The sequence below is a fragment of the Heterodontus francisci genome, chromosome 8, assembly GCF_036365525.1.
Source record: "Heterodontus francisci isolate sHetFra1 chromosome 8, sHetFra1.hap1, whole genome shotgun sequence".
NCBI classification, from domain to species: Eukaryota; Metazoa; Chordata; class Chondrichthyes; order Heterodontiformes; family Heterodontidae; genus Heterodontus; species Heterodontus francisci.
This window is the reverse complement of record NC_090378.1, coordinates 21670555-21685947: the sequence shown is the minus strand read 5'-3', so window position 1 is coordinate 21685947 and position 15393 is coordinate 21670555. Positions and strand designations below refer to the sequence as shown.

Below are 15393 nucleotides of genomic sequence, written 5' to 3'. Positions count from 1 at the left end.
TTTGTTAACATGTAATTGTTTGTTTTTATACATTTAAAATGTATATTTTCTCCACATTTTTATCTTATTTCATGCCAAGCACAATGACTTCTCCAGCTGAGAAGGTTGGCAGGTGTTGAGTTCCTGGGCTTCTGTTAAAGTTACTGTGTAATTAGTCAATAGGCTGCATGAAAACAGCCTAGGCTCATTTTCACCAATTCCCTATAAGGAATTACAATGCTTTTGCAAGTCACTTGAGTTAACCAGTAGCTGAGTTTCAGAACTAAGGAAAATATTTTACACTTTACACTCAATTCACAGCCTTCACAGCCATCAGCAAAGGTGCACCAAGAGAAGACTCCCCACCTAAATGGACTGTTTGGTGTATGTCCATCATCTTTTGTAGATGGAAGGATGCCAAACATTACATTCAATTAAATGAGTGGGGAATCTTGGGTGTCAACCATATATTCAAATCAACAAAAGCAAAATACTGTGGATGTTGGAAATCTGTAATAAAAACAGAAAATGTTGGGAATACTCAGCAAGTCTGGCAGCAACATTAGGGAGTGAAACAAAGTTCCTGTTTCATGTTGATGGCCTTTCATAAGAACTGGAAAAAGAACTGTAACAGGTTTTAAGTAAGTATAGAGGCAGGGAAAGGGGAAGGAGAGGAAAGAACAAAAAAGGCAGGGAAAACGTGGGGAGGGAAGTGGAGGAAAGAAAAAAAAAAGGTCTGTGATAGGGTGGAAGGCTGGATTAAACCTCTCATGCTAAGTATTTACAGCATTTTCTGTTCTTATGTTAGAAATGTATTCAAAGTTAATCTTGCACAAAACAGAGCTGAAACATTTTATAATTGTGAAGAAACATAATCACATAGTTTGACAGCAAATTATATTAGCTCAGCTCTGAAATTCAAATGTAGGATACCAGCAAACATTTCAGGCTGAATTTTCATTTCAGGGGCGGGAAACAGAAGCCGGCACCATTTCCAGGTCCTGAACCCGCACATGGGGAAAAAAGTTACTCATTGGGACTTTGAACGTGGCACCCCATTAATTGGCATAGATATAGGTTCCCAGTCCACTTGAGGGCAGGAGATGGACTCTGGAAGCTGGAGGGCCAATCAGAGGCCTTCCATCTTGAGAGGAGCAGCCAGCTGCATTAAAGGGTAAATAACTGAGACGGCGCTTTAGCATGAAGGTGCCCTCTCACCAATGTTTTAAAAATTCAAATAAAAAAATAGAAAAAGCAGCCAGGCTACCACTGTCGGGCGGTGAGGTGGGGTGGGGGGGGGGGGGGGGGGGCTGGTGGCGGCCTCCAGGCAATTGAACTGCCCCCATCATGTCAGGAAACTAAAGGCCAACTGCAAAATCCTAGTCAGCCTCAACTATTACCAAGGCTTTTAACAAGCCTCGTTGCCTGCTCGCCTGGGGCGGGCAGCCTTGCTGGGCCCTGAATCCACCTCCCCAAAATGGCCGGCACGGGGAATGATGTGAGAAATCGGCATGCTAGCCAGTGCCAGTATTTTTGGGCCCCATCCACCTCCTTTCCTGACCTCGGCGGGGTCCAAAAATCCTGCTCAAAGTGCCTTCATCTGAAATTCCTCTCTGCTATTTTATTGAAAGTGCTAATCTATTAAAATTAAATAGATTAACACCTCTGCTCAAATAACAAAGATAAATTTCAGACGGATGATTTAACTTTTGCCCAGTAATATCCTATGTTGTTTGTCTTTTCAGTTCAGGTATGTAATACTTAAAATGATTTGCTTCATGCAAAGAAAATATCAATTTCCGTTGTAAATACTGACAGTAAATTCATACAAAACATTCATATATGTACCATTTTCAAATCATGTTCTAGCTGGTACATGCCTCTAACAGTTAACAAATTAAGAGTCTTTGCAATTTGTTGATGCATTGCAAATATAGTTGTTGTTCCACAAGTTTTAATCAAGTGATAGTCTAAAATATGCCATCAAAAATGCCAAGCAGAGCATCACACTCTTCCTCTGACGCACATCTGAAATAGACAAAATTGTGTCATATACAAAATTATCTAAAACACACACAGTAAAATAAATCATTAAAATTCAGGCTTATTATGCATTGTCACAATGGGCTGGAGTTTACCTTAGGCGGACACGAATTTGCCATCGATGTAAAAGTTAAAAGTGGCCACTTAAGGGCCTTGATTGGCCTTGTGCGGGCGGGCCATTCGCCCTCCCCACCCCCCCCCCCACCCGCCCGACTGCCATAAAGTTGGCCAGAGACGGGAGTGGGGAGGGGAAGGCCTCCCGGAGCCTCCCACTCAATTTTACCCCACCCCCATCTGTCCCGCGCCACCATCAGACCGCTGGGGCAGCATAAAATTTAGCCCAATGTAAAATTCTGAAACTCAATTCACATACTGATTTCTATCCTAAAAAGCTTACTTTAATGAATTACATGATCCCACCTGGATTCTCTTTCAGTGTTTGTACTGTACTGATGGAAACAGTCCAAGGGCCCACTGCTTTTGAAACACTTCACTGCAATTCGTTCAGAAGATGCAGAACTCAGTCCTTCCTCGGAACCTTGCACAAGACTTGTTTGATGAATAGTTCTGAGGATTTTAGGCTGCAATATAAAATTAACATTCATCATTAAAATAATCACGAAGGATCGTTTTCTTTATATTCTAATTGATTATTGGCTGCATTTTACCGGCCTCTCAATGCTGCGGGTTGTGGCGCGAGGGCTGGTAAAATCTATGGGGAGAGGCCCGCCTTAACCCACGACGTCGGGAAGGGACCGCTGCATATTACCGGCGGCGGAGGGATCTCGGAGCGGCCCCCATGCTGCCTGGTGGCGGGCCCTTCATCTCCATATGTAGATTGCCAATACATGTATGCAAAATAACGTACCTGCCATCCCACGCCGATTTTACGGCCTCCGTTCGGCCTATGTGCGCCTTCAGAACTCTGCACCAAGTTCCGAGGCGAGAACCCGGTCGGGAGGGGAAAGGAATATAATTCTCTGGGCGGGAGGGGCGGAGGAGTGTGGAAATCAATTTTTATTGGATGTGGATGGTGGGAAGGGGTTGAAGGGCAAAAGATTGAAGGTTGGGGGGGAAAGTTCAGGTATTTGAAAAATCAATTGATGGACATTTCAGCAAATGAAATGACCATTGCGGGGGTTGGGGAAGGGCCTCCATCACTTATTTTTATACTTAATAACACTCAATTATATTTTCTCTTTAAAAATGGCACTGGCGCCTGCGTGGTGGCAGCGGATGTTGTTGCTGGGGAAGCGGCGGCTGCCCCAACATGTCATCGGGGGCGGGCGCTCTGCCCCCACTATTTAAATGAGCCCCCATGTGAAATATCATGGGGGGGCTCCTCGGTTGCTGCTGAATGCGGGCACCCCACTGAGTTTAAAGGGTGCCGCCGCACAGCGCAGCGCCCAAATAAAATTCAGCCCTATGTGTGCAATCTAAAATTCTAACTAAAATAATTTATTTATTTTTTGAAGCCTTAGCATATCACAATTTATTTAAATATAACAATAAATTATTGTAAACAGAGCTTAGTTCTCAGAATGTTAACATCATAAATATCTTGTTACATTTCTCCTGCACTGAATGTTCTTTAATGCCCCATGGCACTGAAATTGCACTGTTGAATGACAGTGTATAAACAATGCATTCACATCAAATTTATCTCCCTGTTATTTCAGTGGAAATTTTAAATCATTAATTTCAAACAGGTTCAAACCTCCACTAAAATAGTGAATGGGGTGAAATAATTATTCATATGTTAGTATCCTAAAAAGTAATTTCAAAGCACATGTTTTTATGATGACATTTTATTATGTCAAAAGATGTAGAATATATTTTCTATTGCAGTATCTGTAACATGCTTAAAAAAATACCAATTTTAAGTTGAACTCATGCTGGCATTGGTGCAAATACAGCACTGAATTTAGCAGCAAAGCACACGTTATCTTCTCTCCCAAATAAGAATGCACTAATTCTGAAAGATGGTGCACCAAGTTGCCTTGTCAAGAATTGATAAAGGCACTGGATTCTCACTGGCAAATTTGAGTGACAGTTCTGGGACTAAGATTTGAAACCTTGGACTCTTCAAAGGAATGATTTGCTTGTTGCACTATCAGACTGATACATGTGATACATCTCTTTATTTTACAACTTACTGTTTCTTGAAATGATAATCTAGAATTCAAGCAGCTGGGTTGTTCCCTTGTTGGCAGATATCCTGCACTAAGAACAATGAAAATATGTTCAGCAAAACTATTACACAATAGAAGTATCAAATTATGAGAATACAGTCATTTTTTAAAAAGCTGGACCACAAGACAATTTTAAAAAACTGCATCTATCTATAATGTCCTTCTTAATTATTATATGGTTCTTGCGAGCAGTGTACTATAGTGAAGTTTTTTGAAATCTTGGTCGTAATCATTAGGCTTACTGCTGCTTCTACTAACACAAATAATACAGGATACATATTCTAAAGAGCAAAGTTTACATACACATGCCTAACAGGGACACACTATATTTCTCTGCACACTAATTTTAGGGTGGCGTTAATTCTTATTTTTAAATTTTGATGATCAAAAACATACCCTTATTGATTAAATCTCCTAGCACCTGAATATGCAGGTCCTAATTGCATTAATACACACTGGGACCTAGTTACTAGACCAGTAATACAGAAGCCTGGACTAATAATCCGGACAAGGAGAGATCAAATCCCACCATGACAGTTTGAGAATTGGAATTCAGTTGAAAAAATAGTCTGGAAATAAAAAGCTGGCATCGGTAAAAGTGAAAAATGTCAGATTGTTGTAAAAACCCAATGATTTACTAATGTCCTTAGGATGGAAGCATGCACTCCTTACCTGGTCAGGCCTCAATCGGTACGTGACTCTAGTCCAATGCAAGTAGTTGATTCTTAACTGTCCTCTGAAGTGAACTAGCAAGCCATTCAGTTGTACCAGCACTTTCTCAGGGCAACTAGGAATGGGCAATAAATGCTGGCTTTGTCAAGTGACATCCACATCCCAAGAATTGTTTTTTTTAAAATGGACCCTGATCTAGCCTAGGCTGATTGGTTTAAGGTCTCCTTCCTTTGCTGGTTGCAACAATCACAACAGAAAACGCCTGGGCTAATGCCCTGAGGACATGGGTTCAAATCCCACCATGGCAGCTGCGAGAATTTGAATTCACTTAATTAATAAATTCACTTAATTAATAAAAATCTGGAATTGAAAGCTACTATCAGTAAAGGTGCCATGAAACTCTTATCGATAGTCATAAAAACCTATCTCGTTCATCAATTTCCTTTAGCCAAGGAAATCTGCCATCCTCACCTGGTCTGGCCTACATGTGACTCCAGACCCTCAGCAATGTGGTTGATTCTTAACTGCCCTCTGAAATGGCCTAGCAAGCCAGTTGTCAAAGGCAATTAGGGATGGGCAACAAATGCTGGCCTTGCCAGCAACGCCCACATCCCATGAAAGAATTTTAAAAAATTTAGGCATTCTAATACTAAATTCAGTTTATGAATCAGCAATTTAAAACTTGCTATAATTTTGCATTCATTGATATTTTTATTCAGATAAGCAACAAATATGACGAGTATTTGAAACAGAATGTACAGCTTTGAATGCAAAAAGCAGAATAATGTTTAGTTCCCTAGCATTGGCAATCCTCACCTTGATGAACACAAAGTTCACCCAAAAAACCTCAGAAATTGCTATGAAGTTAGCATTCAATGCTGTATGATATGGGGATATATTTAGCTATGTGATTTTTCAAATAAAATGGATGACTATTCATGCTTTCTGGTGTGTGTATATTGGCCTGGAAATTAATTTGAGCAATCTTATTCTACAATTTTTTTTAATTTGTTCATGGAATGTTGGGTATTGCTGGCAACGCCATTATTTATTGCCTATCCTTAATTGCCCTAAAGGAGGTAGTGGTGAGATGACATCTTGAACTTCTGCAGTCCATGAGGTGTCGAAAAACCCACAGTGCTGTTAGGAAGGGAGCTCCAGGATTTTGACCCAACAACGATGAAGGAACAATGATATATTTCCAAGTCAGGATTGTATGTGACTTGGAGGGGAGCTTACAAGTGGTGGTGTTCCCATGCTCCTGCTGCCCTTATTCTTCTAGGCGGTAGATGTCACGAGTTTGGAAGGTGCTGTTGAAGCAGCAATTGGCGAGTTGCTACAGTGCATCTTGTAGATGGTACACATTGCAGCCACGATATGCTGGGGGTGAAGGAAGTGAATGTTATAGGTTGTGGATGGGGTGCCGATCAAGCAGGCTGCTTTGTCCTGGATGGAGTCAAGCTTCTTGAGTGTTCTTGGAGCTGCACATCCAGGGGAATGCAGATTATTCCATCACACTCCTGACTTGTGCCCCTAGATGGTGAAAAGTCACTGGGGAATCAGGAGGTGAGTTAGTCCCCACAGAATACCCAGCTTCTGACCTGCTCTTTTAACCACAGTATTTATGTGGCTGGTCTAGTTAAATTTCTGGTCAATGGTGACCTCGAGGATGTTGATGGTGAGGGATTCAGCAATGGAAATGCTGTTGAATGTCAAGGGGAGGTGATTAGATTCTCTCTTGCTGGAGGTGGCCAGTGTCTGACACTTGTGAGGCACAAATGTTACTTGCCACTTATCAGCCCAAGCCTGAATGTTGTCCAGGTCTTGCTGCTTGCTCAGATGGACTGCTTCATTACCTGAGGAGTTGTGAATGGAAATGAACACTGTGCAATCATCAGCAAACATCCCTACTTCTGACCTTATGATAGGGTGAATGTCATTGATGAATTAGCTGAAGATGGTTGGGCCTAGAACATTGCCCTGAGGAACTCCTGCAGCAATATCCTGGGGCTGAGATAATTGGCCTCCAACAACCTTTACCATCTTCCTTAGTGCTAGGTTTGACTCCTGCCAGTAGAGAGTTTTCCCCTTAATTTCTATTAAATTCAATTTTACAAGGACTCCTTGATGTCACACTTGGTCAAATGCTGCTTTGATGTCAAGGGAAAACATTCTCACCACACCTCTGGAATTCAGCTCTTTTGTCCATGTTTGGACCAAGGCTGTAATGAAGTCTGGAGTAGAGTGGTCCTGGCAGAACCCAATCTGAGCATCAGTTAACAAGGGTATTGGTAAGTAAGTAAGATTGGCCTGGTCCAATCTGCACCTTCTCCTTTGTTATCTCTTGCCCCACCCCCACCTCACTTGTTTATAATCTGTGACTTTTCTAATATTTGTCAGTTCCGAAGAAGGGTCACTGACCCGAAACGTTAACTCTGCTTCTCTTTCCACAGATGCTGCCAGACCTGCTGAGTGATTCCAGCATTTCGTGTTTCTGTTTCAGATTTCCAGCATCCGCAGTATTTTGCTTTTATTATATTGGTAAGTAAGTGTCGCTTGTAGCACTGTCAATGACACCTTCCTTTATTCAAGAAAGGAGGGAGACAGAAAGCAGAAAACCAAAGGCTAGTTAGCCTAACATCTGTCATAGGGAAATTGCTAGAATCTGTTATTAAGGAGGTTATAGCAGGATACTTAGAAAATCATAATGGGGTCAGGCAGAGTCAATATAGTTTTGTGAAAGGAAAATCGTGTTTAATTAATTTATTAGAGTTCTTTGGGAAAGTAACAAGCAAGGTGGATAAAGGGGAATCTCTAGATGTGGTGTACTTTGACCAAAAGGCATTTGATAAAGGTGCCACATCAAAGGTTACTATACAAAATAAGAGCACATGGTGTCGCATGGATAAAGGACTAGTTAACTAACAGAAAGCAGAGAGTAGGGAAAAATGGGTCTTTTTCAGGTTGGCAATCTGTAACTAGTGGAGTGCCACAGGGACCAGTGCTAGGGCCTCAACTATTTACAATCTGTATTAATGACTTGGATGAAGGGACCGAATGTATGGTAGCTAAATTTGCCGATGACACCAAGATAGGTAAAAAAGTAAGTTGTCACGAGGAGGTAAAGAGTTTACAAAGGGTTATGGATAGGTTAAGCGAGTGGGCAAAAATTGGGAAGATGGAGTATAATGTGGGAAAATTTGAACATGTCCACTTGGTAGGAAGAACAGAAAAACAGAATACTATTTAAATAGTGAGAGACTGCAGAACTCGGAGGTACAAAGGGATCTGGGTGTGCTGGTACATGAATCACAAAAAGGTAGTATGCAGGTACAGCAAGTGATTAGGAAGGCAAATGGAATGTGGGGTTTATTGCAAGGGGAATGGGATATAAAAGTAGGGAAGTTTTACTGCAGCTGTCCAGGGTCTTGGTGAGACTAGATCTAAAGTACTGTGTACAGTTTTGGTCTCTTTATTTGAAAAAGGATGTAATTACATTAGAGGTAGTTCAGAGAGGGTTCACTTGAATCATTCCTGGGATGAAGGACTTATCTTATGAAGAAAGGTTGAACAGGTTGGGCCATTGCCCATTGGAGTTTAGAAAAATGAGAGGTGATCTTATTGAAACATATAAGATCCTGAGGGGACATGATAGGGTGGATAGTGGAAAGATGCTTCCTCTTGTGAGGGAGACGAGAACTAGAAGACGCAGTTTAAAAATAAGAGGTCTCCCTTTTAAAACAGGTTTGAGGAGAATTTTTTCTCTCAGAGTGTCATTACTCTGTGGAATTCTCTTCCCCAGAAAACAGTGGAGGCTGGCTCTTTGAATTTATTCAAGGCTGAGTTAGGTAGATTTTTGATAGACGAGGGAGTCAAGGGTTATGGGGGGCACACAGGAAGGTGGAGTTGAAACCACAATCATATCAACCGTGATCTTATTGAATGGCAGGACAGGCTCAAAGGGTCGAATGGACTACTCCTATGTTCTGTCACTTTGCTGATGATTGATAGTAAACTAATGGGACAGGACATACCTGGGCAATTTTCCACTTTGTTGGGTAGATGCCCATGTTGTAGCTGTACTGGAACAGCTTGGCTAGGGGTGTGTCTAGTTCTGAAGCACAGCTGGAATGTTGTCAGGGCCCATAGCCTTTGTTGTATCCAGTCCGTTCAGCCATTTCCTGATATCACACAGAGTAAATCAAATTGGCTGAAGACTGGCATCTGTGATTCTGGGGATCTCAGCAGGAGAACAATATGGACAATCCACTTGGTTCTTCTGTCTGAATATGGTTTCATTCACATCTAATTCCATCTCATTGCTATTTTAAAAGAGACATGAATATATTTATTTTAAACACTTGACATTCTGGTTGGGGATATCATTACCGGATATGGGATTGTTGAAATATTGAGTGGTTAACACAAGTTAGGGGAGATTTTGAGACATCCCGCTGGTGGAAGCAGGGCAGTAGCACCCCAAAACTCATGGGGCAGACTTTACCACCCTATTCTCACTGTCACTGAGGCATTTTGACAAGGAACTCCAAATAGGCGGCCTGCATGGTTGTTTGAAGCAAATGCACAGTTAATTTAGGTATTTAAGTTGGGGCCCTATGATGCCATAAAGGAGCCCAAATGTAAATAGTTATTTATATTTGTGGGGCCAGGAGGAGTACACAAAAATATCCTGGGTTGCTGCTGCACTGGATCATACTGAGAACAGATACCATGACTGCCACCAACACCATTCCCCCCCACGCCACCACCCCCCATCCCGAGCCACCTTCTTCCAGGCCTAGAGGAAGCAGCTAGGCCACCCAATATTGAGGCAGCCTGGACCAGCATACTGCCTCAGGGCACTTGTTCGCCACCTGCAGTTTGCTATCCCGACATCAATGAGCCACATCCCTCAAAATGGACCAGGCCTCCCATTGTCACTATTGGCCAGCTGCCACGCTGTCAGCCAGTCTGGTAACAACAAGCCAGAAAACTGCACAAAGGGAAAATTTACCCCATTTATCTTTAAATCGAGGAAGAAGGAATTTGATATAAATGTGTTAAGCATTCATACAATAATGTCACTCATTGTTATTTCCAGACTTCACAGCACTTAGACACCTATCATGTCAATAGGCAATTATGTTGTAAAGCTCACCTTTTGTGTTTGTCATCTGTTATTTGGTTCTGGAACCTTTTCAAAGAACCTTCAGGCAATTGGTTATATTCTGTTAAGTTTGGATATATGCTAAAGGAAGAATCTGTTTAAATAATATAAATATCGGAACATTCTTAGATTCAATTCACTTTTATACCACTTACCAAGCATACAAAAATTTACCACTCCTAGCAAAAAATTTTGAAGTTTTGATTTCTTCTCGTAGAAATTACAGCACTGTTGTAAATCACTGTTTATGAGTACTCAGCAATGTAACAGCATTCAAACCTAGGACAGTTTGAAACCAAGCACACTAAAACAGACTTCAAGACCCACTATGTGGAGAAAAGAAAGGTCAATAAGTATTTCTAAGTTTGAAAAGTTTCTTGATATTTGCATATTAATTTGAAATAGAATGAAATTGAGAATATTGCAAATATGGTATTTTCAAGGAATGTCCTGCTAATCAATCAAAAAAACGACACAAATATGGTTTTAGTTCAGACCCAGAATAGAACAATATTGGCAATGCGCTTGTGACGCCCACCCAAGATTAGAATCTGAAGGAAACTTCAGAAGAATACTGCAGTAGAACTGTGAGTGTCAAACGGATGCTGCACTGCTGCTTGCTTGTTTAGGACCTTGGAAATCTGGCCAACTTCTGCATGGAGTTACCTGGCAGGTAGGTTCTGTTGGATCGAAGTGGATTCTGGGGAAGGGTAGGAGAGAACAGGCTGGCTTCTTCTGTCACTGCAAAAATTTTAGAAAACCCTACATTTTTGAACCTGCTTCCAGCGGTCCCTTTGAAGACCACTGGTTAAAACTCTCAACACCTGGACAAAGTGGAATAGGATGCCTTTGTTTGCTCTGCCCATTTCTCCATGGAAATTGCAATGATGATCCTAAACCAGTGTACACCCTGATTTTTATATTTAAACAGTCTACTGTCTGTTTTAGGTGAGATTGCTGAATGCCCATTTAATGGTCTGACTGAAAATTGAGTGAGGTCGGGAATTGGTGTACAAGGTACGCATTAGGTTTTCCTCTGCCAGTTGCCTGTTTTTCAGGCAAGAAATGGCAGTTGGCAGCTGAAAATTTCTCCACCTCGTGGAGATTTCTCAATTCAGTTACACTGATGAAAGTCTGCAATGGCTTTTGAAGAAAACAGCAGCGAAGTATGTGACAGATCTTATCTACAGAAGTGAAGAAACAGCCTTGTGAAAATAAAAAACTAACATTCTGGTGGGAGTAGTCCTCATACATACTATACAATGAAACTCGGTACAATGAGAGATTAGTTGTTATATTAATTCTGGGATTGGAAAAGTAGAGCATTAAATAAATAATACTCAGTAGGGATTTTGGAATACAAAATTTGTTCTGAGTAAAAACTAATAACTCACTGAAAAATAAATACACAAGTGAGTTACTGAGGTCTTGTTCAAAAGTATTTTGAAAGTAATTTTGATTTTAGAGAAAGGGTGAAATGCAGTTGAATTGCTAAGTATTCCTGCTTGATGTAATAAATGGCATTAACTGCTGTTTATAGTCAATCAAAACTTCCATACACCAAACTTCATAAAATAAATTAATTATCAGCTTTGAGATCTGAAAAAGCTGCAATCATCCAAAAACACCAGTACTATTACCTGTTTGATAATTAACGTTGATTTCGTCTGAACTAACAAAATTGCTAGCATTTACCAGCTTCTCATCATCAAAATCATTCCATAAATCATCTCCTAGGTCAAAAGTCACATTCATCCCTTCTGATGACCAATAGCCACTCTCATTTGCATCAGTGGAGTTGCAGTTGAAAGACCTTGGTGTATTTTGGTGTGGTGGAATCACAGTTGAACTTTGTTGTGAAGAAGCTGCAGAATAGTCCCATAACAAAAATGTTAAACAACATTTTTAATGATTTTGACAAAAATATTTTCCATAAAATTATCTTCTGGTCTTCTGCTCCACACCACGTACTAATCACCAACTATGATAGTTGGAAGTTTCTTCTGGATTCTGTTGGTTTTGATCTTGAGCTTTCAGCTACAAATGTGTGCGAGAGGGCTATTCCCCCCTATCTCTGTGCTAAAATGTCTAGCCGTTTCTTGGTGCTTTTAGCTATTTTTAGCAGCTTGAGAGTTCAAATCTGCAGCACTTTGTGCCACAATGGACTGTTGCACCAATCTCCTGAGCAGTCAACACATTTATGTTTATATAAATTAAGCAAAGCTGATTTTATAAAATGTAACCATTATAGAAAATAAAGACATTAGTTAAGATTTCTCCATCCTGGAGGATCACCTGCCCATTACAGAACATATCTGAGTTTCGTTCCAGGGAAAATGACAAAATGAAAATCGGGTGAGTTCTATAACGTAGGAAATCCACTCTGCTAGATTACTGCTGATATGGTAAACAACAACAACTTATGTTTATGTAGCACCTTTAACGCAGCAAAATGTCCCAAGGTGCTTCACAGGAGCATTATAAAGCAAAATTTGACAACAAGCCACATATGGTGATATTGGGGCAGATAGCCAAAAGCTTGGTCAAGATGTAAATTTTAAGGTTTTAAAGGAAGAAAGAGAGGTAGTGAGGTGGAAAAGTTTATTAAGGGAATTCCAGAGCTTGAGGGCCCAGGTAGCTGAAGGTACGGCTAATGGTGGAGCAATTAAAATAAGGAATGCTCAAGAGGCCAGAATTAGATGAACATGGATATCTTGGAGGGTGTGGGGTCGGAGGAGATTACAGAGATAGGGAGGGGTGAGGTCATGGAAGGAGTTGAAAACAAGGATAAGGATTTTAAAATTGAGGTGTTGATTGACCAGGACAAGTAAATTCAAAAATTTACCCCCATAATGTATTGGGAATGCTGTCCACAAATCACTATGCCCACACTCAATGTTACTGCATAGGAACATAGATGTATGGGTAACTCTTTTTATAACACTAAGAATTTCCTTTTAAAAATTACAGATCATTTGTTCTAAAGAAGATTGTGAAGTATAATTGGAGTAAACAGCAATGATATTCCAAACAGTCTTATGATGATGATGTCCTTGACTTTAAACAGCTACTTTAATGAATATACATAACATTACAAATGACAAAATATTATATAAAATCACACTAGTGCACACTAACCCAACGCTAACGCAATGCTAAAAGATCTTTAGTTCCTCCGAAGGGTCTTTACCCAAAACATTTATCTTGAATTTTTTCTTTTCAGATGTTGGATGATTTGTTGTACATCTCCAGCATTTTCTGTTACTATATTCTGTAATTCACTCTAAGTTTAGAAACCTCAATTGTTAAAATTAGACCCTCTGAATATTGATATATTGGCATTTAGTATATTCATATGAAATACTATCTTAATGGCAGTGCTAACCCATTTAAAATAAACAGACCAATGCCTTTGTTGAAATAGTGCACAAAGAACATTCACACAAATGAGTTAATTCCAAGCCAAAGCTTTACGATCTAGTGCAGAATATTCCGGAATGGTTATGATTCCTTGCTGCCATTTTAAAATAAGCAATGACATCGTTGAAAGCTGTGTGGTTTACTGTTAATTACATAATCTCAACATGAAAACAGTATTATTGATATTGCTAATTACAACAATAAAACTTAAGTCCCACTCTTAGACATACAAAATGGTATTGGGGATAGAGAAAGCTGCAGAAAAGAAAGAAAATTCTTCTTATCACCACTAACCCACCTTCATCGTAATATTGTGTCTGTTGTTGGTGACTTCTTACATAGATGTCTAAATGATTCAGATTTTGCGCCTGAACTGCTGGACCAGGTTTTGTTTCACAGTACCTTGAAAGTCATTGAACATGAAAAATGTAATGTGATAAAGTTTGATTTTAATGTCAAATGCAATAAATTTCTTTATGTTTACTGTCAGTATCTCATTACCTAGGTAATGTTGACAATGGAGGTTTTGCTGTGTAAGCAAACTGTTGAAGATTTACTGGCCCTAATTCTTTTAACGTCTGTATCTATTATAAAGGAAAAGAAAATGCAATGTTTTAACTATTTAGATCTTTATAAACTAATAGACTTTGAAACTTTAATATGCTGCAGTAAAATTACCTTTAGTCGTTTAACTGATGGAGCTAACGACGTCTCACTCCTGCTTTTGAGATCACTGAGATAGGAAGAAAGTTTTGTTGTTGTTGCTTGAGATGTACAGCTCCGCACAACTGATACACCAAATTTACCTACAAGAAATACCATGCGTAAGGGAAAGAAAAAAAATCATACGTGCATTGAATAACAGAAATTAGTTAAGCTAAAGGAGGACAAAGTGATGGGATCCAACGGGATGTGTCCGAGGATACTGAGGGAAATGGGGGAAAAAAGAGTGGAGGCCCTAGAAATTATAGCTCTTGGGATGGGAGTTGAATGGTTGGGAGCTGAGGTAGCAGCTAACTATCCTGACATTGATAGCATGAGGTCTGGGAGATTTTAGCTCCTGGGCCTCATTTACATACCCTCAGTCAAGTTCCTGCCCCAAACTGGTGGGAAGTGGCAACTGGCTGGCAGGAATACAGTGTCAGACAGCAGGAGTCCAGGAACTGAAGGAATGGCACATGGGTAGGTTATTGGGAAGGGGTTTTCAAGGGCCTGACGATCGGGACCGGGGTAGGGTAGCAGGAGGAAGAAACCAAAGACAAGGGAGTCTGAAACTTTCCTCCTGCCCATCATTCCATCAGGAGAAAAAAGTTAAAAGACTTACCTTATTGGGCTTCTATCGGCAACAATTCTCCTTCCCAGTACATTGACTTGATGGGCAAGTCACACCATCTTTCCAACGCAGGGCTCCAGTTAAAATAGTTGGGATCAAATGACATCATCTGAGGCTAATCTGCATACTTAAAGAAGAGCCCTGCTGTTTTAAGGCAGGTGCTCTTCTTGCCTGCTCATAAGAGCAGTTTAAAATCAAAGACTGAGAGAAGAGACCAGTACCTTGGCGGGAACCCCCCACCCCTTCCCCCACCAGTCACGCTCCAACCCTGTGCAGCAGGGTTAATATTACCTCCAAGAATTTCAGAATTGTATTAGGAGTGGAAATGTGCTGGAATATTTAACTAAATATCTGTTCAATAATTAAATAAACTACCAACTTATTAGCACTTACAGCATTCATGACCACATTTGTCTTTATTCTTGCAGTAATGATTACAGAGTCTTTTTCCAGGTTCTGTGTAGTTAAGCTCACTGGTAGATCCTGTATTTACAATGGAGATACAAAGGAGACAGGAAGCTTAGGGTGAAATTTATCTTCAAATATCAAAAGCTTACCTAAATAAAAAAAATTGCAACGTGTAGATG

The 15393-nt window shown here is 40.3% G+C and overlaps 1 protein-coding gene across 1 annotated transcript in view; it reads right to left on the bottom strand.

Moving 5' to 3' along the window:
* Positions 1 to 1949: 1949 nt before the first annotated feature.
* The window catches only part of hfm1 (helicase for meiosis 1), a 186011-nt gene continuing 172567 nt past the window's right edge, over positions 1950 to 15393 (bottom strand). Inside the window, exons 31-41 of the mRNA XM_068038040.1 lie at positions 15200 to 15289; positions 14152 to 14279; positions 13975 to 14057; positions 13772 to 13875; positions 11694 to 11918; positions 10045 to 10147; positions 4887 to 5001; positions 4401 to 4495; positions 4179 to 4275; positions 2443 to 2603; positions 1950 to 2007 (exon numbers count right to left, since the gene is read on the bottom strand). Coding sequence (XP_067894141.1) covers positions 1950 to 2007; positions 2443 to 2603; positions 4179 to 4275; positions 4401 to 4495; positions 4887 to 5001; positions 10045 to 10147; positions 11694 to 11918; positions 13772 to 13875; positions 13975 to 14057; positions 14152 to 14279; positions 15200 to 15289 — 1259 coding nt within the window. The remainder of the gene's footprint in view (positions 2008 to 2442; positions 2604 to 4178; positions 4276 to 4400; positions 4496 to 4886; positions 5002 to 10044; positions 10148 to 11693; positions 11919 to 13771; positions 13876 to 13974; positions 14058 to 14151; positions 14280 to 15199; positions 15290 to 15393) is intronic.